The following is a 27,814-nucleotide window of genomic DNA, read 5'->3' on the forward strand; positions in this document are numbered from 1 at the left end:
TTTCATCTTACATGTAAGTCCACAGAACAGATGCATTAATATAATGATTTCCAAGCTTTTTCGTCTCATGACCCCTTTTTACTCTTAAAACTTGAGATCAGTATAGTAAGTGAATAAAAGTTTTTCAACAAAACTTCATAGTGTCACTATTACAGGTTTGGGAACTAATAAAGCCATCAATGTAGAAAATCTCCCTACCTAGACTTAAAAATTAACTTTTTGATTTAAAATACAGAAAATATAACTTTAAATTTTAAGTCAACTGTTATAAAAATAGTTTAAAACCTTCTTCTGTTTAACAGTTTAAACAGTGAAGGCTAATTCAGAGCTTTATATTCTCAAATGCTTTCATATAAATAGGTTTCTTGGGCCTCTCAAAAATGTGACCTCTTAATTAGGATTGACTGAATCAATTATTTTTGAGGCATATTGTAATTTATTCTACAAATATCTTTATACTACAGATGTCAGTATTATTCTGTTATCCTGTGTGCTGTAAATATTTCCTCAGGCTTTTTCTTTTATCTCTTTCTGTATACAGAAGTTTTTATTTTGTTTGGTTTGAGCTCATCAAAGCCAGCGTGTTTGAGGTGGAGAGTTTACCTGTTCCTCTTTTTCTCTCTGGTGCCTGGCCTATAACAGACACTTGACAGATGTGACATGGATACATGAACCTTACTCTTCAGGAACATTTTGATATGTCACGTGATTGCGGTGGATGGTGTACATCAGAGTGAATGGTTTATCAGCCTCCTAACTTGTCCTGTGTGGGAACTATATATTAAGTAATCTTTCCTCTGTTTTTGGTAATACTTCCTTTAGTAGGTTCTTTAAGTAGGGTTAGCTTGTTAAAAATTCTTAATGTTACATGACTAGAGGATCCTGTTTTAAATATTTCTGGAAAATGTTGGTTATTTGCTCCCATTTGACTTGAAAAACAAATTACTTGATGCTTGCTAAGCAGATGACATAATGATTTTACTCACTTTAAGCTTGTTGTCATGACTTTTTTCCAGTTGTTAGTTCTATTGCAGGAGGTATTGTTGCTCTTGAAAGACCTCTGCTACTTGTTTTCTCAATCTTCAGCCGTTATACTAGGATCCTTTTAACTTTGGGATTTGGCTTCTATAAATTGGTTTGTTTTTTATTTAAAGACTTTTTTCTTTTTTTAATGTGGACCATTTCTAAAGTCTTTATTGAATTTGTTACAGTATTGCTTCTGTTTTATGTTTTTTATGGTGTTTTGGCCACAAGGCACGTGGGATCCTAGCTCCCCAACCAGGGATTGAACCCGCACCCCCTGCATTGGAAGGCGAAGTCTTTAACCACTGGACTGCTAGGGAAGTCCCTATAAATTGGTTCTTATATTAAGGACTTTTTGTCTTTAACCCCAGTGCATTAATGCTTTGGGCTTGACTTGAATGACTCTGCTGTGAAAGTTTGGTCCTGTGATCTGAACCAGCTATTTGAAGAACCTAACATGATCATACCTAAAAATTGTTAGAGCAGTTTTCTTGGTGTGGAACTCCTAGACAGTTTTTCTTGTTAAACAGGTGATCTTGTAGTTTTGTGACTTGCCTTTTTCATTTATATACCAAATACTCATTATATCAAATATACTTCTATAACATTCTTAATGTCTACTTAGTATTCCATTCTATGGATGTTTCATATTTGTTTTCTTAACTATCTAGTGTACATTTATAGTTTCGGTTTTTTTTCTTAAAAGCAAACATTCCTTTACTTATATCCGTACATATTTAGCTGATTTTATTCATAGTGTAGATGCCTAGAAGTGGAGTTGCTTGGTCCAGTAGTGTAGCCATGTAGCAGTTAGTGTTAGGTTTGGTTTGTGTAACAGAAAATCCAAAATAATAAAGGCTTAACCAAGGTTGCAGTTTGTATTTCTCCATGTACAGGAAAATCTGGAGATAAGCAGTCCGGGGTGATAAGTCCACTGAGGTATCAGGAAACCAGACATCTTGCTGTGTTAGTTTCCTGGGTCTGCCGTAACAAATTACCACTAACTGGGCAGCTTAAAACAACAGACATTTATCCCTCACAGCTCTGGGGGCTGGAAGTCCAAAACCTAGGTGTCAGCGGGGCCACGCACCCCCTGGAGGCTCTAAGAGAGGATCCGTTGCTTGCCTCTTCCAGCGTCTGGTGACGGCTGGCGTTCCTTGGCCACATCACTTCAGTCTGCCTCTCTCTTCACAGGGACTTCTCTGTCCGTGTGTCTGTCTCAGAACTCCCTCTCCCTCTCTAACAAGGGTATATGTAATTACATTTAGGGCCTATTGGGATAATCTAGGATAAGTGCCTCCCCCAAGATGCTTAAGCACATCTTTTTCATACGAGGTAATATACACAGGTTCTGGTAATCAGGAAGGGAGTATCTCTTTGCAGTGTGTTTTTTCAGCCTGCCACATCTTCCAACACTCTGCTTGCTCTTACTAGGGAGCAGCCCCTCTTTATGGTACAGGTGGCTCCTGGAGTCCAGCCATCACATACACATTCTAGGAAACAGGATGGAGAGTGATGAAGGGCACACCCCCTCTTTAAGGAAACTTTCTGGTTCCCACATAACACTCCTTACATTACACTGACCGGAACTTAGTCTTACAGCCATTTGTAGTTGCATGAGAGTCTGGTGCTATGGACTGAATATTTGTATCTTCTCAAAATTCATAGGTGATGCCTGATCCCCAGTGTGATGGTACTTGGAGGTGGGGCCTTTGGTAGGTAATTAGGTCATGAGGGTAGAGCCCTCATGAATGGTATTAGTGCCCTTTATCAGAAGAGACGCTAGAGAGATGACCTCTCTCTCTTAATACCATGTGAAGAAGGCGTCCACAGCAAGAAGGTGTCCCTCTGCAAACCAGGATGAGGGTCCTCACCAGGAGTCGAATCAACCGGCACCTTGATCTTGGGCTTCTCAATCTTCAGAACTGTGAGGAATAAATTTCTGTTGTTTAAGCCACCTAGTCTGTTATTTGTTACGGCAGCCTGAACTAAGACAGCTGGGAAATGTAGTTTTTCAGCTCGGAGCATGGCTATCTGATTGAATACAATTAGTTTAATTATTGAGAAGGAAAGGGATAGTGGATATTGAGGTTAGGCAGTCTTTGCCTCAGATCAGTTTACATTTTGTTAGCTTTCCAAAGATGTGCATTCCTGCCTATAGGGTATGAGAATAGGCATAGAAATCCCATGCCCCTTAGTTATTACCCCTCGGCCCTAGGCAACTCTAATCTTCTGTCTCTGTAGATTTGTCTGTTCTAAACAATTCACGTAAATGGAGTCATACAATATATGACCATTTGTGACTGTCTTCTTTCACTTAATATGTTTTCAAAGTTATAGCATGTGTCAGTACGTCATTTTTTTCTTTTTATTATTAAATAATAGTCCATTGAATAATACCATATTTGTCTGTTCATTAGTTAATGGACATTTAGGTGGTTTCCACTTTTTGGCTATTGTAATGCTGCCATGAACATGTGTAAACTTAAGTTTTCATTTCTCTTAAGTATATATCTAGGGATGGAATTGCTGAATCACATGGTAATTCTATGTTTAACACCTTGAGGAACTGTCAGACTGTTTTCCACAGCAGCTGTACCATTTTAGATTTTCACCAACACTGTGTGAAAGTTCCAGTTTCTCTACATCCTCAAAAGCACTTGTAATTCTTTTTTATTTAGCCATCCTAGTAGGTGTAAAGTGGTATCTTGTTGTGGTTTTAGTTTTATGATTTTATAATACACATTTCAGGTGGTTTTTTTCCTCCAGATTTTTTTTTTTTAAAGTTATACAATTTATTTATTTATTTATTTATTCATTCATTCATTCATTCATTCATTCATCTATTTATGGCTGTGTTGGGTCCTCGTTTCTGTGCGAGGGCTTTCTCTCGTTGCGGCAAGTGGGGGCCACTCTTCATCGCGGCGCGCGGGCCCCTCATTATTGCGGCCTCTCTTGTTGCAGAGCACAGGCTCCAGACGCGCAGGCTCAGCAGTTGTGGCCCTCGGGCCCAGTTGCTCAGCGGCATGTGGGATCCTCCCAAACCAGGGCTCGAACCCGTGTCCCCTGCACTGGCAGGTGGACTCTCAACCACTGCGCCACCAGGGAAGCCCCAGATTTTGTTTTAATGGACAAGAAATGATGCCTTCAAATTTGTGATAGAATTTTTTTTAATTGTTGATTTCATTTTTTTTAACAGGCTAAGGAAATTTTAACAAAAGAATCAAATGTGCAAGAGGTCCGTTGTCCTGTTACCGTCTGTGGAGATGTGCATGGTCAATTCCATGATCTTATGGAACTCTTTAGAATCGGTGGGAAATCACCAGATACAAACTATCTATTCATGGGTGACTATGTAGACAGAGGTTATTATTCTGTGGAGACTGTGACTCTTCTTGTGGCATTAAAGGTATGGTTAATGAAGTTTTTTTTTTTTTTCAAGCTTTGATCAGCAAAAGGCAAGAGTGGCGGCATTGCATATCAGATGTTCTAGTTTATGATCCATTCACTTTATAGCCCCTTAAAATAATAGTTCATTTTACATCTTTTGAGAGAGAGACATGAAAACGATACATTAAACCTCTCCTGCCTACTTCTGGTAAATTATTGTTGTAGGTAATCCATAGCTGAAGTCTTGGAATCATTTTTAGTCAACTTATCCCTCATGTGTAGTCAACTAGTAAGTTTTTAAAAAATTCTTGCCTTGCAAAATCTGTTATTCCTGTGTCTTTTTATTTTTACTATCATACAATGCATATCTTAATCACTTCACACTTTAATTAGTGCAGTAGTGTGATAGCTAATATTTCTGCCTCCAAGATCTGACCCCTCCAGATCGACCTGGCATATGCTGCCAGATTAAATCTCTCTTCTAACATTCATCTTGTTACTTCACTGTTCCCAACTCTTCAATGATTCTGTGTTACCTGCAGAATCGAGCTCACACTCCTTGGCTGGTCCTCTACTGTCTAGCCTGAATCTGCTGCTAGTAGTTGGTAGCATAAACTCTTTGCCTCAAATCAGAGTATTTCAGTGCTCTGGCTATCTCCAAATATTTACCTGATTTCCCCAAAGGATTACTCTGTCTCTGATTTCTTACCCCTTCTGCCAAGACTCAGCTCAAGTCCTACTTCTTCCATGAAGCCTTCAATCACCTTAGTTTTACTCCTTCTACTCTAAATTATCATAAAATGTATTCTCCCATCCCTTATTTATGTTACATAGTGGTTTATTGCCTTGTTTCTCATACTTCTTAAGTGAAGTTAGTCCCTAACCAGCAGAATTCATGTATTGTATTTGTGTGGACCTGGTACTAGATTTGAACGCTGTGCTTAGTGCTGGACACGTAATGGATGCTTAGTGAATACGTGTGAAGTATGCATTTGCAGCTTTTTGGTTTGCAGAATCTGATGCTTTTTTATACTTATCAGACACATTGCTAACCAAAAAGTATGCCATAAAGTATGTCTCTATGTTCTGTTATGGAAAGGAAACTATATAAATACATTTGAAATCTTGCCCACATTTGGCAGGGCCTGGTTTTTTGTTTTTGTTTTTTGACATGTCTAAAATTTCTTGTTTTCCCCAAAATTGTCAAATATTTAATTATTTATGAATTTTTAACAATACATGTACATCATAAAAAGTTGGTTTTCAACATAATACTGTAAAATATACAGGTTCTAGGAAGTGAACTAAAGCATAACAAAGATATATAAAAAAAAGTTATTCATTCCCTTCCTACACCTCACCGTCTTCATCTCTAGCCAGGCAGGGCCTGTTTTTGTGTTCTGTTTACAAATACATTCTTCTGTGGGAAATAAAAGGAAGGGAGAAGTTAGTCTGTAGAGAGTTTGTCTTGGGTCCAGATCTCTTCTGTGTCCGTGGAGCATTAAAAAGTCATGGTGTTCTGGAAAGACTAAGAAGACTAGTGATAATTTGAGTATGAAAAAGATATTAGAGACAAAGAGTCAGATATGATTTTATTATAATAAAATAGTTACCAGTTAATAAGGATTCCAGTGAGGGGAGTACGGATACATAGTATGAAGAAGGATGGCCGTAAGAAAATACTTCAAAGGTTAATCAAGAGGACCTGGTGATGAATGAGAAAATTTTTTATTCTGAAAAAAAATTTACATTTAATGTACTAGCAGACTGAGGACCATTTAAAGAAATGGGTCAGAGGTTAATGTGCTTAGCATAACACTAGTAAAAATACTTCCATGGGTTTCTTTTCCTTTTCCTTTTCCTTCAGGTGCGTTATCCAGAACGTATTACCATATTGAGAGGAAACCACGAAAGCCGACAAATTACCCAAGTATATGGCTTTTATGATGAATGTCTGCGAAAGTATGGGAATGCCAATGTTTGGAAATACTTTACAGATCTGTTTGACTACCTGCCACTTACAGCTTTAGTAGATGGACAGGTATGTATGTGGGGACAGATGAAAGTAGGAAAAGATTTTCTATTAGTAATTTAGGGTCTAGATTGACATGACATTCTTTCTGCATCTCCTTGGCCTTTTCTGCCTCTTTCTCTTATACTTAAAGTTTCAGAACAGGGAACTGGGTAAGTTTTATACACGTTGAGATCGGCAAGTTCTTCCTTTCATCCTCTCCATCTTCCTGCTTCCCTTTCCATCTATTGATACATCTATTTATACACCATGTGTTAAGTGACAGTTTCTGATTCTGAGTAGTAGGACAAATCTACCTCCTTGGGAACTTTCACAGTCTTCTGCTAACACTCATAAAATAGAAGTCATTTCTAAATGACCAAGTGGAAGTATAGTGTAAACCAAAACTTTTAGATGTAAGTAAGGGATGAAATGCAAGGAAATGCATTTATTTATAAATTACATTTAATTCAAAGAATGAAACAGTAAAATAAACTTGGGTTAATTAAAAATAAAATCAGAAATAGATACCAAAAATACATAGTTGATCAATATGGCCCAAAGCAGTTTTTGAGAAGTCTATTAAAGAAATATAATAGTCAAAACTGATCTAGAAAAAGAGAGGGAGGTCACATAAAACACTGGGAATGAGAAATAAGGCATTACTCTAAGTATGGAGGTACTTAACAAATCACAAAAACAGTTGCAGCTTTATTCCAATAAACTTGAAAACATAGATGAAATTTATTATAGCAGAATATTAATTATTAAATTGTTTTGAAGAAATCAGACCAGTGTAAATAGACCATCAGACTAAGAAGAAACTGGAGAGTAATCAGGTCTAGGTATTTTATAGGCAAATTCTACCAAACCTTTAAGGAACATAACATTTCTGAGTTTCAAAGCTTAGGAAGAGGTGGAGAGCTTCAGAACTCACTCTGTAAGGCTAGTATAACCCCAATGCCAAACCAGACATGGCAAGCACAGTAGAATGAAATCAGACCAAAACCATTTGAACAAAGTCCTGTATCTTTATTTAAAACTCAATTAAGGAGTAAAATAACACTAATTGGATGAAGAAACTTACACTGACTATACTTATCAGCAAAACATCAGAAACCTTCTCCTCAAAATCAGGAGAAAAATGCCCTCTAAAACTTTATTATCTCTGACTTAGAATCCCTGGAGAATGGACCTGGGAGTAGTATCTCTCCCCTCCCCTCCTCCCCCAAAGAAATCTTATTATTCAATTTTGTTTTTGGAAGTCCTAGCCAGTGCACTGAGCAATAAAAATAATTAAAAGGTATAAACATTGAGAACAAAATAACAAAAATATTTTTGCAAACAACATGATTATGTACTCAGAAAACTCTTAGAAAACTGAAAAACTATTACAACTAATAACAGGAATCAGTAGGGTCTTTGCTGTAAGAGAAATTTTAAATTTTTATATTGTCAGCAGTAACCAACAGAAAAAGTTAATCGTGGGTCACAAGCACGGAAATCGCATTCTAGGGAAAGTGGAAATACACTATATAAAATACCTAGGATTATAAAGAAAAAAGAAGTATATTTAAATGTTAACAGCTCTCTGGTCGTGCATTTTTTGTTTTTTTCCATTGTGTATTATACATTTTCCACTGTGAATATTATTAAATGCTATTTTGAAAAGAAGAGCGACTAGGATTGACATTGGTAACCATTATTTACTCTCCATTAACTTTTAGCATTTAATAAAACAAATCCACTTTCTTCTTAAATTCATAAACAGATATTCTGCCTCCACGGCGGCCTCTCCCCGTCCATAGATACCCTGGATCACATAAGAGCCCTGGATCGCTTGCAAGAAGTTCCACACGAGGTAAACTTAGTTGTAATGAAAGAGAAAGAAATACAACCACATTGTGGTAACCCTAGATTAGTTAAACATGAGCACTCATAACTTACATCGCGTACTTCATTTTCTTTGCCAGGGCCCAATGTGTGATCTGCTATGGTCAGATCCAGATGATCGTGGTGGGTGGGGTATTTCACCACGCGGCGCTGGCTACACATTTGGACAAGATATTTCTGAAACATTTAACCATGCCAATGGTCTCACACTGGTTTCTCGTGCTCACCAACTTGTAATGGAGGTATGTCCTTTTCCTATAGGATGATGATCTCTGTTTCAAATAAATGTCTCTCTAATAAAGCTTCATGACTTAGAATGTCAGAAACATTCCTCCCCATTACCTAAATGAAAGGAGAAAAAACTTGGCTGATTTTAGCAAGTAGGGAAAGTACTAGTTGGCCAGAGCAAAATTATATCCCACTTTTTTTTTTTTTAAATTAATTAATTATTTTATTTATGTCTGTGTTGGGTCTTCGTTTCTGTGCAAGGGCCTTCTCCAGTTGTGGCAAGTTGGGGCCACTCTTCATCGCGGTGTGCGGGCCTCTCACTGTCGCAGCCTCTCCCATCGTGGAGCACAGGCTCCAGACGCGCAGGCTCAGTAATTGTGGCTCACGGGCTTAGTTGCTCCGCGGCATGTGGGATCCTCCCAGACCAGGGCTCGAACCCATGTCCCCTGCACTGGCAGGCGGATTCTCAACCACTGCGCCACCAGGGAAGCCCTATATCTCACTTTTGAAATTAATTTAGACTTCAAGAAAAATTGCAAAAAAATGGTAACAAAAAATTCCTTTCTGTCCTACACTCAGATTCCTCAAATATAAATATTTTAATATTTGCTTTATCATTCTTTCTCCCTTCCTATTCCCCTTTCCCCTCACACATTACTTTTTTTCTTTAACTGTTTGAATGTCAGTTGCAGGTGAGATCCTCCTTTACATCCAAATTTCCATGTGTGTTTTATAAAAATAAGGACTTTCTCCTAAATAACCATAGTATAGTTATCAGGGTCAGGAAATTTTCATTGATATAGTACCATTATCTAAGTGCTTTATTCAGGGAATTCCCTGGCAGTCCAGTGGTTAAGACTCCGTGCTTCCACTGCAGGGGGCACAAGTTTGATCCCTGGTCAGGGAACTAAGATCCCACAAGCCTCGCAGCACGGCCAAAAAAATAAAATAATAAAAAAAAATTTTAAGTCTATAAACGCTTTAGTCAAATTTTTATCATCTCACCAATGTCCTTTATAGCAAAATTTTTTTTAGAGCAAAATTTAATTGTGTGTGCACCTATAATCTCATCCAGTATCATGCTGTATTCAGTCCCCTTGGATGTGGAAATTCCTCAGATTTCCTTTGTTTTGCATAATCTTGGCATTTTTGAAGACTACAAGCAATTTTATTTTGTAGAAATAGCCTTCATTTGTGGTTTGGCTGATGTTTCCTTATGATTCGGGATATGCACTTTTGGCGGGCATATCACAGTATGATGATGTGTCCTTCTCAGCACGTCGTATCAGGTCATGAGATCTTTCCCAATGCTAGTGCTATTAACTAATTTGGATCACTTAGTTAAGGTGGTGCCTGCCACATTCTCTACCATGATGTTACTATTTTTTAAACATTAAAGGAATATAAATAGAATATAATCCTTCCAAACCAGTAGGGAGTAGCTTCAAGATGTTAGGGAAAATTTCACTAACCCAACAGAGGCAGAAGGGGTAACAGCATGGTAATAAAGAACATAGATTTGTACAGTAAAGATAAACCTCATTATAATCATAAGGAATGTGAATGGATAAAAATTTTTACTTCCCTAAAATACTGAGAGTCTCACATTGGATAAATAATCAAAAAATTCACCCATTATTTTGGATTTATCTAAAACATAATGATACCCCAGACTAGAAGTAGAGGGATGGAAAATGGTGTATTAGTATATCAATTAGATAATTATCCAAAATATAGTTAATAATATGAGTCAGAAAAGGCTGTAAGACAGTAGTATATTTAGAAATAAAAAGAGGTCTTTGCTGATGAAAAGTGGCCCAGTTATATAGGAGAGAATAATTCTAAATTTTTATTTACCTAGTAATAGAGTCAAAGTACATAAAGCAAAAATTGACATAATTTATGAGGAAGAATTGAGACATCTTCCATCATTGTGGGAGAAATCTGAATATACATCTTAGCCATGATCTCAAGCATAGATTAGGCAGAAAAACAGTTACTGAGCTCCATAGCTGAATCTCAGTGCAGATGTACATATTAAAGATGGACACCACATAAGGTAACACAGAAGACTGCATTTCTACAGAGAATACTCGTAACTTTTGAGTTTAGTTTTCTAAACTTAGCTATGTCAACATTATGATTTTATGGTGAAATACTGATTTTTTTTTTTTTAAATGCTGCAGGGATACAATTGGTGTCACGATCGGAATGTGGTTACCATTTTCAGTGCACCGAATTACTGTTACCGTTGTGGGAACCAGGCTGCTATCATGGAATTAGATGACACTTTGAAGTATTCCTTGTAAGTAGCTTCAAATTTTAATTGTATGTAATCACTTTCAGAAGGAAAATTGCAATGTGGATTATTAAAGTTAGAGGTAGAGGAGTTTTGCTTCTGGAATAGCGGAGTGAGGAACATGGCAAACCCTCTCCCCAGTAGGAACAAACACTGGACTGGAAAACGTTACTTTAAATAATTGTTTCAAGTGTTTGGAATTTGTCCTAAATGTATGCAGCAAATACAGAAACACTTATTCTGGATCTGCTAACTCTCAGTATAACACCAGAGTCTGTGGAATTTGAGTCACAAGTGTTCCCTCCTGTTTCCAGGTCCCCTGTACAGAAACGACACTGCAGTCATTCTGTCCTGGGTGGGTATGGTCAAGAAGATGGGGCTTCTCCCCTCCCCCAGTCCCCAGTCTCCAGTCCAGGGCTGTGGTCTCTCCCCCTGGGGGGGCAGGTGCCAGTGTATCTCACCTGTCCCCGTCCAGGGCTGTGGTTTCTCCCCCTGGGGGGGCAGGTGCCAGTGTATCTCACCTGTCCCCGTTCAGGATTACAGAAGCTCTGCTCCCAGTGGGTGCAGTCGGTCAGGCTGAGACTCCCTCCCCTCCCTGGCTCCTAGGGTGGAGGCTCTTTTCCAGTCATGTGTGGCAGGCAGGGAATGCTGTATCCCCAGTTCTTGACTCAGTGCCTACTCTAGAACAGGGGTGGTCACTAAGAAGTGGGCCATCATACCTGCCTGCAACTCTGGAACAGTGGCATAGAAGTTCTGTTCAGAGAGAGATGCAGAACAAAAAGTTCCTTACCTCTGCCTGAGGGGGCTGACCTTACTTAGAACAGAGGGTCGAGAATTGCAAGCCTAAGTATTTTGTTGAAGACAGTGGGTATTACGGTGGAGACCAATGAAGAAGGCTCTCATAGCTCCCATGATACTAGTAGCAACAAGCAAAAGAGGAGAGCAAGGAGAACTTTAACGGGTAAAACCAGGGAAAGAGATAGTGAAGAAGAGCTTTCCTGAGATCATCACAGTCAACTCTGGGAGACAAGACGGCTGTGCATGTATATTAGGCTGTACCCACACAGGAGCAGTCAGATACATCATGGTCAAAATGTTGAGAGTCTAAAAGAAATAATCTTGAAGGCAGTAAGAGAAAAATGACTTACAAAAGGGAACCTCAATTGAATAACCAGCTGACATTTCCTCAGAAAGGCAATGAAACATACTCAAAGTGCTGAAAATAAAAAACCAAGGTCATATCCAGCACAACTTCAGAATGAACGCAAAAGAAGGGCATAGCCAGATAAACAAAAACTGAGGGAATTCAGTGCTGGCAGACCTGCCGTACAAGATATACTAGAGGGAGCACTTCAGGCTGAAAGCAGATGATACCAGACAGTAAGTCAACTGCACACACAAGGTGGTAATAGTAGAAGATGGTAGAATTGCACCTTCTTAAGTGATTTAAAAACCAGTTGCATGACACAATAAGGATATATTTGTAGTATAATTGAACTTAAAAGAAACAATATATAGAAATGCAGTCGTAGATTTGATAGTAACAGCACAGAGGAGGTGGGTGGGAACAAAGCTGTACTAAAGCAAGGAAGTGACACCAGATGGTAATTTGAATTAAAGGAAGAATATGAAGAAAATAAAAATGAGAAGGTTATTTAACAAAAATCTATAAATATACACTCACTCTCCTTCTCTCTCAGCTTCTTTAGGGTCATAAGAGTATATAAAATAGTAATTATATTAAAAAGTATTATATAGTAATTTTGGGGGTTTGTAACATATACTGTGTATAACATCAATACCAAAAACGGGGAATGGGGCTTCCCTGGTGGCGCAGTGGTTGAGAATCTGCCTGCTAATGCAGGGGACACGGGTTCGAGCCCTGGTCTGGGAAGATCCCACATGCCGCGGAGCAACTGGGCCCGTGAGCCACAATTACTGAGCCTGCGCATCTGGAGCCTGTGCTCCGCAACAAGAGAGGCCGCGATAGTGAGAGGCCCGCGTAGTGAGAGGCCCGAGCGCCGTGATGAAGAGTGGCCCCCGCTTGCCACAACTAGAGAAAGCCCTCCCACAGAAACGAAGACCCAACACAGCCAAAAATAAATAAAATAAATAAATTTAAAAAAAAAAAAAAAAAAAAAACGGGGAATGGAAATGGAAAGGAGCTATATGCTATCTAGGAGTAAATACCTCTTAAATCACCAGAATTTATAAATCTGAAGTAGAATTTCATAAGTTGTGTATTCTAAGTTCCAGAGCAACCACTAAAAAAGAAAAATAATTGTAAAGTTATTAAAGGAATTTAAATACTATGTTAGAAAATAATATTTTACTAAAAAGAAAGCAGTTAAAGCAGGAACCAATAAACAAAGAAAGGCATATTTAAAAAAAAAGAAAATGGCAGGTATAAATCCAGTCATATCAATAACACTGAATGAGTCATCAACACAATGCAATCAAAGGGCAGAAATTATCAAGTTGGTGTTTTTGTTTTTAAATATCTAGCTTTATAATGTCTACAGGAAACATAATTTAGATTCAAAAACACAAATGGGTTAAAAATGGTGAGAAAAGATACATCATGCAAATAGTAACCTTACTAGTGCTGGACTGGATATACTAATACCAGACCAAACAGATATCAAAACAAAAACTGTAACTAGAAATAAAGAAGAACACTTCACAATGATAAAGAGTCAGACTATTAGGAAAATACGTCATAAACATATGCACTTAACAGTGGAGCCCTAGAATATATGGAGCAGAAATGAACAGAATTGAAGGAAGAAACGGACAAACAAAAATAGTTGGAGACTTTATTATGCCACTTGCAATAACAGAACTAGACAGAAGATCAGCAAGGAAATAGAAGGCTTGAAAAACACTACAACTTTACCCGACATCTGCAGAACACTCCACTCGGCAACAGCAGAACACAGAGTCTTCTCAAACGCACATGGAACATTCTCCAACACTGACCATGTGCTTGGATATAAACCCCAAGCCTTAGAAAATTTAAGAAGATTGGAGTCATGCAAAGTATATTCTCCAAACACTGTGGGATGAAATCAGAAATCAATAACAAAAGAAAAACTGGAAAATGTATAAATAGGTACAAATTAAGACACTCCTAAATAACCTTTGGGGGGGGGGTCAAAGAAGAAATCACCAGGGAAATGAGAAAATACTTTGAGATGAGTGAAAATGAAAACACAGTGTACCAAAACCCGTGGGATACAGTGAAAGCAGTGTCTGCAGGGAGATGTATAGCTGTAAATGCCTGTATTAAAAATCAGACAGAATTAGAAGTTGACAGTCTGTAACCCAGAAGAGGGCTCTCACCAGCACTCACCCATGCTGGTACCCTGGCCTCCAACTTCCAGCCTCCGTAACCTAACTGTACACCTGAAGGACCTAGAAAAGAAGAGCAAACTAAACTCAGTGCAAGCATAGGGAAGGAAATAAAATTAGCAGTGGAAGTAAAATGAAATAGTAGAAAAATAGTAGAGAAAACCAACGGAACCAAAAGTTGTCTCTTTCTGACAAAATTGAAAAGCCGTAACTAGGCTGGCCAAGAAAAAAAAAGAGTGAAGACTCACATCACCAAAATCCCCACTTACTTCATCCTTACTGAAAGAAGAAGAATTATAAGGGAATACAATAACTATATGGCAGCAAATTAGGTAACTTGGATAAACTGGACAAATTCCTAGAAAGACAAAAAGAAAAACTACCAAAACTGACTCAGTTAGAAATAGAAAATCTGAATAAACCTGTAACAAATGAAGAAATTAAATTAATAATTTTAAAACTTCCTACAAAGAAAAGCCCAGGCCCAGTTGGCTTCGCTGGTGAATTGACCAAATGTTTAAAAAGGAATTAACACCAGTCCTTCACAAAGACCTACAAAAAAACAGAAGAGGAGGGATTACTTCCCAACCAATTCTTTAAAGATTATATTACCCTAATACCAAAATCAAAGACATTTTAAGAAAACTACAGATCAATACTCTTTATGTATATAGACGCAAAAATCTGCAACAAAATATTAACCAAATCCAGCAGTATATAAAAAGAATTATACACGGACCAAGTGGGATTTAGCCTAGGAATGCGAAGTTGGTTCAAAATATGAAAATCAGTTCTTGTAATAAACCATATTAATAAAGGACAAAAACCACATGATCTCATTAAGGCCAGAAAAAGTATTTGTCAGAATCCAGCACCCTTTCACAATAAAAGTACAGTTGACCCTTGAACAACATGGGTTTGAACTGCGTGAGTCCACTTGTATGTGGATTTTTTTTTTTAGTACTCTAAACACTACAGCACTACAGGGGCTTTGGAACCACAGGTAGGGAGGAACCACGTATACGGAGGGCTTGGCTATAAGTTATACTCGGATTTTTAATTGCAGAGGGTCGGGACCCTGACCCCGTGTCGTTCAAGGGTCAGCTGTACTCAACTAGTCAAAGAAGGGAACTTTCTCATCCTGATAAATGTCATCTACAGAAACCCCACAGCTAATTACATCATTCTTAATAGTGAAAGACTGAAGGCTTTTCCTCTAAAATCTAAAACAAGCATGTCTGCTCTCTTTACTTCTATTCAACTGATAGTAATACTACAAACCATTTATGCCAGACATGAACCAGACATCTTGTCTGCCTGAATCTTCACCGTAGCTCTGTGAGATAGTTCTATGAAAGAGAACACCTGCACTGACCTACCCAGGGTCATTCCAGCCATAAACAACACAGAAAAGGTGGGAGACGAGGACTGCTCTTTCTACCTCGGTGTCTTGTTCTTTATTGATTCGTTTGCCTGCAGCGTCAAATCCTTTAACCATTTGCTTTCTTTTTTGCTATTTATAGCCTTCAGTTTGACCCAGCACCTCGTCGTGGAGAGCCTCATGTGACCCGGCGCACCCCAGACTACTTTCTGTAAATTCCTCCCGGGAAAACCTGCCTTTGTATGTGGAAGTATACCTGGCTTTTTAAAATATATATATTTAGAAACAAAACAAAAAAAAGCAACAGTAATCTCTGTGTTTCGGTAACAAATTGGGATCTGTCTTGGCCTTAAACCATATCATGGACCAAACCGTGCCACACTAATGATGCGCATTTAGCACAACCTGAGACAAATTAGTTCAACACTCTGTTCTAGATCGGTCGGTCTTAACAGTTTGCCTGCTGTGTTTGTAGTTAACCATTTTCCTTGGGACTGTTCAAGCAAAAAAGGTAACTAACTCCATCTCCTTTTGCACTTACTTGGAAATTTTAGTTAGAGTGTTTAACTGGCATGGATTAATAGGGTTGGATTTTTATTTTTAAGAAAAATTCACAAGCTAACTTCCACTTAATTCATTACCGTGTATTTTATTGAAATGTGTAATTAACTGAAAAAAAGATTCTTGGGAGTACGTTGTCATAACATTTAAAGAGATTTCCCTTCCTTTAAACTAAATTACTATTTTATGTTGATCTGCATATTTCTGTATATTTGTCATGACAGTGCTTGCATTCTATTTGGTGTACTGAGCAAATAAACTTTCCATTTTAAACAAAAACATGTTGATTTACTGTGGTACACTTTAAATGAAAGTTTTACTCTTTTGTAACTTCATATGAGATCTCTTGACCTGTAATAAACAGTTGTGTTGAGGTACTTTAAACGTAGTGTTCTTTGTTTAGGACTTATTTTCAGAAGAAAAAAATTTTTAAGAGTACCTGATGACTTTTAGGCCATAAAAGACATTCTTATTTCTAAACATCATTTCATTAGGTAATTTGTATTATTCACATTTTAAACTATGGATGATATGCTAAAAACTGTAGGATATCATATGGCTGGGTAGAATATTTTAAAAACCAAAATGTTATTTTATCTTTACCTTTTGATCTAGAAATGAGAATAAATTAATCTCCAGATAAAGTTTAGTACAAGTAGTAGTGCTGTTTAAATGTACAGCATGAATTGCAGATGGTAGAAGGGAACATGCCGAGTCTGCAGGGTGGAGATGGAAGACACAGAGGAAAACTAAAGTCTTTTGTCTTTATATAAGAAAACAAGATGGTAAAAATAGGTATAAACATCTCAAAATTATAATCAACGTAAATGAACTGTATTCTCTAGTTAAAAGACAAAGGGTAAGAGTTGGTGTTTTAGAAAATCCAGCTATATACCTGATTACAAGACACACACCAGATGCAAAGTGACTTGGATAGGTTGAAATTAGAAGATGGGATAGACCAAGAAAAGATACTAAACAAAGGAAAACTGGAGTAGCTATATAAATATTAAAATAGACTTTGAGACAAAATTTAAGAGCATAGGATCAATACAAATAGTTATCTCATAATTCTAAACCTGAATGCTTATACCAAAATAGCCTCAAATATGTTAAAAACAAAAAGCCTTACAAATGCAGAGAAAGCTTGACAAGTTTTCATTACAGTGGCAGATTTCAACTCTTCTCTGTTATTATAAAGTAAAATATAAAAACTGTGGAAGGTTTGAACAACACATTTGAGTAAGATTGATATAATAAACATATATACATCTCTGTATCCTAACAGAATACACATTCTTGTCAAGTTTATATGGAACGTTTATAACAATTGGCAATTATTAGGCCATAAAGCAAGTCTCAAAAACTTTCAAAACATTGACATTCTCTATGGTGCAATTAATTTAGAGGTTAATAGCAAAAATATTATTTATAGAAATACCTATATATTTTGAAACTTCAAAAATAAGGGTCAAAGAGGAAGTAAAGGAAATTTAAACTTCCATAAAACAGAATTTAGAAAAACTGGTTATGAAAATACATATAAAATTACATGGATAAAACAGAATAGACAAAACAATTTTGAAAAACAAGAACAAAGAGCACGTTCACTTCCCTATGTCAAAATTTAACTATAAAAGTACAGTTTTCAAGACAGTGTAGTACAGGACTTCCCTGGTGGCACAGTGGTTAAGAATCCACCTGCCAATGCAGGGGACACGGGTTCGAGCCCTGGTCCGGGAAGATCCCACATGCCATGGAGTAACTAAGCCCGTGAGCCACAACTACTGAGCCTGCGCTCTAGAGCCCGTGAGCCACAACTACTGAAGCCTGCGTGCCTAGACCTGTGCTCCGCAACAAGAGAAGCCACCGCAGTGAGAAGCCCGCGCACCGCAATGAAGAGTAGCCCCTGCTCACCGCAACTAGAGAAAGCCTGCACGCAGCAACGAAGACCCAACGCAGTCAATAATTAATTAATTAATTAATATCCCTTAAAAAAAGAAGTGTAGTATAGGATGTAAGGATGGACATACAGATCAATGAACAGAATTGAAAGTCCAGAAATAAATCCTTACATTTATAGTCAAATAATTTTCAGCAAAAATAGCTAGGCAGTTCATTAAGGGAAGGATTGTCTGTTCAACAAATGGTGTTGGAAAATTGTTATATGCAAATGCAAAAGGATGAACTTAGATGCTTACCTCCCATCATACACAAAAATTCACTAAAAATGGATCAAACTTTAACAAGAAAACACAGAACCCCTTTGACAACGTGGGTTAAACAAAGATTTCTTAAATAACACCAAAAGAATGGTACACAAAATTTTTAAGTTGATAAACTGGACCATGAAAGAATTCAAAACTTCTGTGCTTCAAAGGACAGAATTAAAAGACATACACTGAAAGAAAATATTTGCATCACACATCTGATAAAAGACTTGTATCCAGATTTTTAAAGAATTCTTACCACTCAATAAGACAATCAGAACATGGGCAGAAGATGTCAAAAGACATTTCACCAAAGAAGATATGCAAATAGCTAATAAATACATGAAAAGATCAACATCATTAGTCATTAGGGAAATGTAAACTAAAAGCACAATTGAGATATCACTTCACACCCATCAGAAAGGGTATAATAAATAAGCCTTTCCTAGTTATGAACAAATAACAAATATTGGTGAGAATGTGGAAAAGTTGGAGCCCTCACACATTGCTATTGATAAATGTAAAATGGTGCAGCCACTTTGGGAAACTTGACAGCTTCTTAAACGTAAAGTAACTATGACCCAGCAATTCCACTCGTTCATAGCTACCCACGTAGATGGTTAAAATACATGTTCACACAAAGACATGCACGCAAATGTTCACAGCAACATTAATTATAATAGCTGGAAGCTGGAAACATTCTAAATGTCCGTCACCTGTTCAGTGGATAGACAAAAATGTTATACAATAGTAAACCAGCATTAATAAAAAGGAGTGAACTGAAACATAATACAACATGGATGAACTTCAAAACATGCTAATGAAAGAAGCCAGACATGAGAAACTACACATATTCCATTTCTATGAGATGCCCAGAAAAGGTAAATTTATGGAGACAGAAGATTAGTCCTGGGACTTCCCTGGTGGTCCCGTGGTTTAGACTCCACGCTCCCAACGTAGGGGGCCCAGGTCCGATCCCTGGTCAAGGAACTAGATCCCGAATGCCACAACTAAAAGATCCTGCTTGTGGCAACTAAAGACCTGGCGCAGCTAGCTGAATGAATGAATGAATGAATGTATGTCGTTGCCTGGCCAGTGGGAATGGGAATTAACTGTAAATGGGCATGAGGGTTCTTGTTAGAATGATGAAAATGTTCTAGGGCTTCCCTGGTGGCGCAGTGGTTGAGAATCTGCCTGCCAATGCAGGGGACACGGGTTCACGCCCTGGTCTGGGAAGATCCCACATGCCGCGGAGCAACTGGGCCCGTAAGCCACAACTACTGAGCCTGCGCGTCTGGAGCCTGTGCTCTGCAACAAGAGAGGCCGCGATAATGAGAGGTCCGCGCACCGCGATGAAGAGTGGCCCCCACTTGCCGCAACTAGAGAAAGCCCTCGCACAGAAACGAAGACCCGACACAGCCATAAATAAATAAAAATAAATAAATAAATAAAAATTTTTAAAAAAATATTCTAAAACTGGTTTATGGTCATGATTGCGCCTTTTGGTAAATTTACCAAAAATCTTTACTGTACCCTTGAAATAATATTTCATATGTAAAATATACCTCAATGAAGCTGTTTACAGAAACAAAACTTGTGCAGTGCAACCAAACCAGGCTTTACAGGGAAATTTATAGCTAAATGCTTGTATTGTAACAGAGGAAAAGCTGAAAATTAACTGAGGTAAGTGTTTACTATTCCATAAAAGTTAACAGGTTAAGAGCAAATATCAAAAGAAAGAAAAGATTCAAAAGAAAATATCAACAGAACCAAAGTTGGTACTTGAAAAGATTAATAAAATGAAGGAAAACATTCAGGGGCACAAACAAAAGCATGAATTTGCAGAATAAAAGAGAAGTGATTTAAAAGTCTAGAGGGTACTATGAATAATATTTGCCAATAAATTTGAAAACTGAGCAAAAAAGAAGTACTGAGCAAATTACTAGGGTATTTTGACCTTATCAAACTGACTCAAGAATAAATGGAGTCTACACAGACATAGAGAACAGACCTGTGGTTGCCAAGGGGTGGGGGGGGGGGGAGGGGAGGGATGGATGGCGAGTTTGGGACTAGCAGATGCAAACTATTATATATAGAATGGATAAACAACAACGTCCTATTGCATATTCAACATCCTGTAATAAACGATAATGGATAGGGAGGGTGGGAGGGAGGGAGATGCAAGAGGGAAGAGATATGGGAACAGATGTATATGTATAACTGATTCACTTTGTTATAAAGCAGAAACTAACACACCATTGTAAAGCAATTATACTTCAATAAAGATGTTTAAAAAAAAACGATAATGGAAAAGGAAAAAAAAAATGGGGTCTAACTACTGTTACTGTTAAAGAAATTGAATCACTCATTTAAATCTCACAAAGAATACACTAGGTACCAGTGGTCATACTAGTGTTATTCACAATAGCCAAAAGGTGGTTGAATATTATTCAACCATAAAAAGGAAAGATTCTGATATATGCTACAACATGGATGACCCTCGAAGACATGCTAAGTGCAACAAACCAGGCACAAAAAGACAAATATTGTTTAATTCCACTTATATGAGGTACCTAGAATAGGCAAATTCACAGATACAGAAAGTAGAATAGAGATTACCAGGGGCTGGGGAAGGAGGGACGGGGGAGTTACTATTTAATGTGTAGTATGTTTGGGATGATGAAAAAGTTCTGGAAATCGTTGGTGATGATGGTTGCACACCACTGTGAATGTACTTAATGCCACTGAATTATACACTTTTAAATGGTTAAAATGGTAAATTCTGTATATTTTACCACAATAAATTTTTTTTTTTCTTTTTAGAATCAGCTTGTTATAGTCACACACATAGGAGAAAAAAAAACCAAAAACCTGCTGGGCTTTTGACCAGGATTGTAGTATCTATCACTTTGGGGAAAACAGATGTTTTCACATGGAGTCTTCCACTCCGTGGAGATGGCATATACCTCCTTTAAGTCTTCCTTAATTTCTCTCAACATTGTATTATACTATTTGGGGTTATTATATTTGGTGTATAAATCTTGCCATCTAACCATATTTCATTTTATTTATTTATTTATTTATTTATTTTTGCGGGGTTTTTGTCTCTGGGGTCCTACCAACCTCAACACTTGGAATCCTACACATGTTGGAACCAGGAGAAACCTTAAAAATCATGTAGCTATTGCCTTCCTCCCACCTTTTCCAGAAGGGTTGATTGTGGTCCAATTTTCACGTATTTGCCAACAATTTCAATCTTACGTCTCCAGCCACCATTTCTCCTCTGAACTCCAGACCTAGTTCGCTGCTTCTGCAGCCCCTCACCCTGGATGCCCCCTGGTACCTGAATCTGAATATGTCCAGAACTGGGCTCAGCACCTCCCGACCTGGTCCTCCTCCAGGCTCCCCTGACCTGCATGAAGAACATCACCACCACCCCCTGCTGCCAGGGCCACAGTTTCGGGAGGCCCCTTGCCACCTCTTATGGCATCCCACAGCCAATCAGACATCAAGGTTAGTAGTTTCTTCTGCCTAAATCACAAAATCTCTCCAAGTCCCCTCTGCTTCCTTAAGTTTAAATGTCCCATGGCTCTCAGTGGACCCCTGCAAAAGAATCCTCATTAAGCCCCCCAAATCTGTTCTTTCCTTGTTCCAATCCATGCTCCCTGAAGCCAGAATGACCTTTAAAAAAATGCTTTCTCATTTAACTCCTTTGCTGATAGGCTTCCAACAGCTCTACTTTAAAAAAAATTAATAGTTATTATTATTATAGTTAACACTTATTGAAAATTTATTACGTCCTAGGACCTGTTCTAAGGACTTTATACATAGTAACTCAGTTCATCCTCACAACTCTAAATATCCCCATTATACAGATGAGGAAACTGAGGCTCAGAGAGGCACCTCTAAGGCTTTTGTATCAGCTCTTGCCCCATCCTTGACTCTTTGATCTGGATGACTGCTATTCAAACTTCAGATGGATACCTTGGGGAGCATTCGAGGACCTCCCTCACTAGGTCAGACCCTCCTATGACACACATCCCAGTTTGTAATTATATATTGTTTTGGTGGTGGAGGATCACTGGATTGATGTCTGCCACCCCAATCGGCTTTAAATTCTCTGTTTTACTCTTCGCTGTGTCCACAGTATTCGACATGTAACAAAAGCTTGCTCAGTATATGTTAAATGGATGGATGAAAAGGGTTTTCAATCAGAGGGGGAATGTGGTCAGATGTGCTTTAGAAGGAGTTCTCTAATGTGAAAGTTCGGAGGTGGTGAGACCCAGTCACGGCCAGCCACTGGATTCAGGAGTGAAGAGGGTTGTCTGGAGGAGGGGAGTGGCCGCGGGGATGGAGAGCAGACAGTGAACCTGGGGAGGGTTTAGGAGGAAGACAGGGCAGGCCCTGATAATTAACTGGATGGAGGTGAGGACGAGGGAGGGGTCAAGAGTGACTCCCACGTTTCTGGCTTAGACACCTGGTACCTTGACTCCAGGTGGGGAGCTCCTGGGAGGAACGAGGCAGGCGGGGTTGGCAGAGCAGGTGGTCCCTAGACCAAGTCAACAGAAACATGGAAAAGTTCTCAAAATCTTTGTGCCCAAACTCCTGTGTGCCCAAACTCTATCTAGCTCGGTCCTGTGTACTTGTCCAGTCTCACCCCGGACTCAGGGCACGTAGCCCACGGCTCCTCCCCCACGCCCCACTCTTTCTCCTCGCAGGGGGCTTTTAAGACTCAGCTTCAAGAATATCTCCTCTGGGATCCCTCCCCAGTCCCTCCACCCCTTCCTGAGATTAACATGTTCTCTGCTGTTTCCGGGATTCACTGTATCAGAAATGTTTCTCTGCCTATCTCTCCTATTTGATTTTAAAATGCTGTTGTAAAACATGATACCATTCTATTTTAATTTCTAATTGTTTACTGATGATAAATAAAAATAAGTGATTTTTAAAGTATCGTGCTTGTATCCAGTAGCCATATTAAAGACACTTAATTCTTATACTTAGAATTTTTTTAAATTACAAAATCATGTTGTCTGTGAATACAAAGCTCTTTTCTTCCTTCCTAATCTTTGTGACTTTTCTTACATGTTTCATCATTGTATTAGCTAAGACAACCAATATTTCATATTAGCTGTAGTTTTTCTTTGGAGGTGTTTATCCATTACCACTGTTTTTTTAAGGCAACATACAGTTGGGTGCTATTCTTTAAATCCAATTTAGGGACTTCCCTGGTGGTCCAGTGGGTAAGACTCCACGTTCCCAATGCAGGGGGCTTGGGTTCAATCCCTGGTCAGGGAACTAGATTCCACATGCATGCCACAACTAAGAGTTCGCATGCCTCAACTAAGACCCGGGGCAGCCTAAATAAATAAATAAATATTTTAAAAAATAAATCCAATTTAACACTCTGTCTTTACCTGGGGGTCCTTAGACTATTTACAATTAATGTGATTATCAGTACGGTTAGGTTTAAGTCTATCATCTTGCTCTTTGTTTTCTATTTGTCCCATACATTCTTTTTTTCTTAATTCTTCTAGATTAAATATTTTGTATTCCATTTATCTTTTTAGTGGCTTATTAGCTTACCGTTTTGTTACTCTAAATGGTAGCTTTAGGATTTGTGGTATACCTTTAACTTAATACAGTCTATCTTCAAGTAATATTATACCATGCCACATACCGTATAAGAACCTTATAATATTTCTGTTTATCCCTGCCCCAACTTTGTGCTATTGTCATACTTGTTGCTTTTGCACATATTAAAAATCACAGGGACTTTCCCTGGCGGTCCAGTGGTTAAGACTCCACGCTTCCAATGCAGGGGGCACAGGTTTGATCCCTGGTCGGGGAACTGAGACCTCACATGTGGTGCAGTGCTGTGTGGTGCTGGGGGTGGGGAATGGGGGGAAGAGAGACAAAAAACATTTTTTTAATGAGAAAGAAAAATCACATAGAACATTACTGCTTTTGTTTAAACAGTAGATTATTATTTAAAGGGATATAAATAATAAAAATCTTTAAGACTTTTATGTATTTAGTCATTTAAATATAGACTATTTCCAGGGCTCCTCATGCCTTTGTTTAGATTCACATTTCGCTCTGGTATAATTATTCTTCTGCCTTAAAGACTTACTTGTAGTGCAAGTCTGCTGGTGATGAATTCCTTCAGCTTTTGTATGTCTTAAAAAATATTTCTCCTGCCTGATAGCCTTTTTGGATGTCCAATACTGCACCTGGCAACTGAAATCTGATTTTTTTTCTTTTTTTTTTCTGCCAAAAAAAAAAAAACTTCATGATTTTTTTTTTTTGGCCACGCCACACGGCTTGTGGGCTCTTAGCTCCCCACCCAGGGATTGAACCCCGGGCCCACGGCAGTGAGAGCGCCGAGTGCTAACCACTGGACCGCCAGGGCATTCCCTCCCCTCATGATTCATTTTCTGAAAGATACCTTCACTAGGTATAGAATTCAGCATCACTCACAGTCTCAGAGCCTCAGGCCTGTGGAGGCCTCACATCCCACTAACGGTGGGCTGGGTGCTGTTACCTTGTGCTCAGGGCAGGGCTGGGTGCCAGGCTTCCTTGTGTCCCCGTGCCCCCCTCGGCTTTCCATGGCCCCCACATACCTGTATCAGAGAGCGGGTCCTCCTCCAGGCTCTGACCCCGTCCCCGGTGTAGACAGCTGTTGCTCGTGGCTGGTGCTAAACTCGTGGTAGGAGCAGGTGAGACGCTGTTTGTCCCAGTTCGGCCTCAAATCTCAGGCAGGCCCTTTGTACTTTGGCTTCAGGGGGAGGCTTTCTTGGCACTCCCGTCCCTCCTACCTGTGGCCTCCAAACCCGGGCTGGCAACTGCGGTGGGTCTGGGGTGGTGGTTCTTTGCACCACCCGCAGCAGGCCAGCCATCATCTGGTACCTGTATCTGCCCCTCCCCCAGCAGCAGGGACTTTTTGCTTCTACCCCTCCCCCAGCAGCAACAAGTCTTCGCCTGCATCCTGGAAGAGGAGGGTGGGTTTTGCTTTTACTGTTTCTCTAGAAACAGTAAATCTCTGCCAGTGTCCTGTGGCCATAGTACCTGGCGTACCACCCACAGCACCTTAAGACTTGGGCTCTGCAGGGGAGAAGGAGCCCGGGAAGCTAGTGGGGCTTTGAGCTTGCTCCTGCACAGACACCAATCACCTCCTCGTTTGTACGGAGGCCAGCAGTGCTCTCTCTCCTTCTCGCGGACACCTGGTGAAGGCGAACAGCTTTCAGGTGAGTGGGAACCGCCTTTGCGTCTGAGCACTGGCTTCGAGGCACACGACCTGTGCGCTCACAAACAGCCCATACTTAGAAGGTCCTTGCGTCTGGTTTCACGCTCTGCTGTCACCATCCTCAATTCTTCATTTCTGAGCAAGGGTTCTTGTATTTTCATTTTGCACTAAGACCCACAAATTAAGTGGCCAGTCCTGTTCCAAAGTGATACAACAGCCCACGCTTGGCTTTTACAAATGTTAAAATCTTAGCTAAATTTTTCTTACCTGCTTATATAGCAGCTACCTTTTCTCCCATTGATGTGAGACAGGAGAGAGTCTGTGTGCCCCGTCTCTCCTCTCAGTGGATTTTCCCTCTTTGGAATTCAGTTTCTGTGTCTACCTCGCAGTCTCAGTCACCTGAGGGCTCAAAAATGTTACGCTTTTGTCTGTCATCCAGCCGTTTCTTGTCAGGGTGGGAGAAACATTTTTTGCAGCTTTCTAAGTGGATTTCTTCAGATCCTAAGTGGAAGTCCAAAACTGCTGTATGGTTTAGAACTTGCTCTTTTCAGGATCTCAATTTCAGCTAGCAGAACGATGAACTCATTAAGGCTAGTCTCTTCCCCTACACCCCACTCCCCGCCCCTTTAAAGAGGAATGTCACATTTCTTTTAAAATTTCCTTCAAAAAAAGATGGCTTTATGCTTTTTACTTTGTTTTCTCCCCACTACAAAGTACACCTTAGTGTCACTGTCAATAGTAGAACAGCCTGAAATGACATTTATAGGTTGTTTCGATAACAGGCATCCACTGTATCATTAAACCCAATTACTCAATTGATCTCCCACATCAGTCCATGACAGTGAGGGAGAAAGTTACGAAGTGAGGCAGGAACAGAGAGGAAGAGTAATAAAAGTAGGGGAAATTCTCTAAATAAGGGTATGTGGCTTGTGTGCTAGAGATAAACAGGTTATAGAGTGCACTCCTGATTAGGTTGACTGCACTCTATTTTTAAATACCCGTGCCAACTACAAATTGGCACTCGCCATCCACCTCGACAAGGATGAAATCAGGAGCTGCTGCAGCGGCTGACCTTCAACACCCCCTGAAAGGAGTTCAGGGTGGAGAGGAGGAATGAGGCCCTCTGCGCTCTGGGAAAAACTGGCAGAACAGGTCTTCAGAGTTCGATATTTTTAGGAGACGATTTTATGAGCCCAATTCTTGCATCTCCTCGTATCTAGAAAAGCACTGAAATCCCTCATGGTGACGTCTGCTCCTCGTGACAAACTTCTGCCAAAACGCGTGCTTCACTGCGCGCGCCCCGTCACTAAAGGCACGTACAACACCGACCTCCGCCCGCCCCTCTGCCATTACAGTTTCTCAGAGCTCCCTGAAATGCTGTCTCTCCCTCCTGGGCGACAGTCCGCATTTTGCCCCCAATAAAACTTAACTCACAACTCTCAAACGTTGTGCTTTTTTTTTTTTCAGTCGACACTCGGAATATTCTTTAGTATACTTAAGATGTAGGTCTTCTAAATTTTTCAGTATTACTCCTTCACTGAAGGGTATTATTAAAAACAATAATAAACAGGCTAAGCTGAAATAGGATTCAAGTTACTTTTCCCTGGGGCTATTCTTTTAAAAAATCTAAAGCTATTTTAAGTCACACCTCTCTCATATATCACTTGACAAATTACAAGTCTGTCCGCTTTTTTATCTTAAGCTGTTGATATCTTTAAACATCTTATCGTGGAAAATTATACAAAAGTAGAAATAAGAGTATAAGTTACCTCAATGTACCTTTTACTTAGCTTTAATAGTTATTCATCTATATCCCCACATACTGTCCTCTCTCTCACCCAACCACAATACCATTATCACACCTGTAAAAAATAATTCCTTAATGTTTCTAATTTTTCCAACTCACTGCACGAGGACTACAGTATAAAAGAATAGTATTATTAACCAAGAATCTAAAGATTTAAGGCACCTGTAGTTTCCCTAAATTCAGAGCAAGAATTAGCTTTTGTCACCAAGGAAACAATTACCATCTATTTTTAGCCCTTTACCTGTACACATGACTGATAGTGTTTTTTCTTTGTGTTAAAGAAAAACATATTACCAGGCAAAGAAATGGCCCTAATGTTTTTGTGTTAGAAATTGGGGAGTGGGGGGCTGGAGGAACCTTTATTCCACAAATTTTAGGACCTATTTGTTAATGACTGAAATTTTAGCTTTTTAA

General features: G+C 39.1%; 1 protein-coding gene across 1 annotated transcript in view; it reads left to right on the forward strand.

The window, feature by feature from the left end:
- Positions 1–16,514, forward strand: part of PPP2CB (protein phosphatase 2 catalytic subunit beta) — a 32,462-nt gene extending 15,948 nt beyond the window's left edge. The window contains exons 2-7 of the mRNA XM_057537385.1: positions 4,223–4,432; positions 6,281–6,454; positions 8,196–8,285; positions 8,398–8,559; positions 10,732–10,850; positions 15,719–16,514. Coding sequence (XP_057393368.1) covers positions 4,223–4,432; positions 6,281–6,454; positions 8,196–8,285; positions 8,398–8,559; positions 10,732–10,850; positions 15,719–15,791 — 828 coding nt within the window. The 3' untranslated portion in view covers positions 15,792–16,514. The remainder of the gene's footprint in view (positions 1–4,222; positions 4,433–6,280; positions 6,455–8,195; positions 8,286–8,397; positions 8,560–10,731; positions 10,851–15,718) is intronic.
- Positions 16,515–27,814: the final 11,300 nt, after the last annotated feature.

The sequence above is a fragment of the Balaenoptera acutorostrata genome, chromosome 21 (assembly GCF_949987535.1).
Source record: "Balaenoptera acutorostrata chromosome 21, mBalAcu1.1, whole genome shotgun sequence".
Lineage (NCBI taxonomy): Eukaryota > Metazoa > Chordata > Mammalia > Artiodactyla > Balaenopteridae > Balaenoptera > Balaenoptera acutorostrata.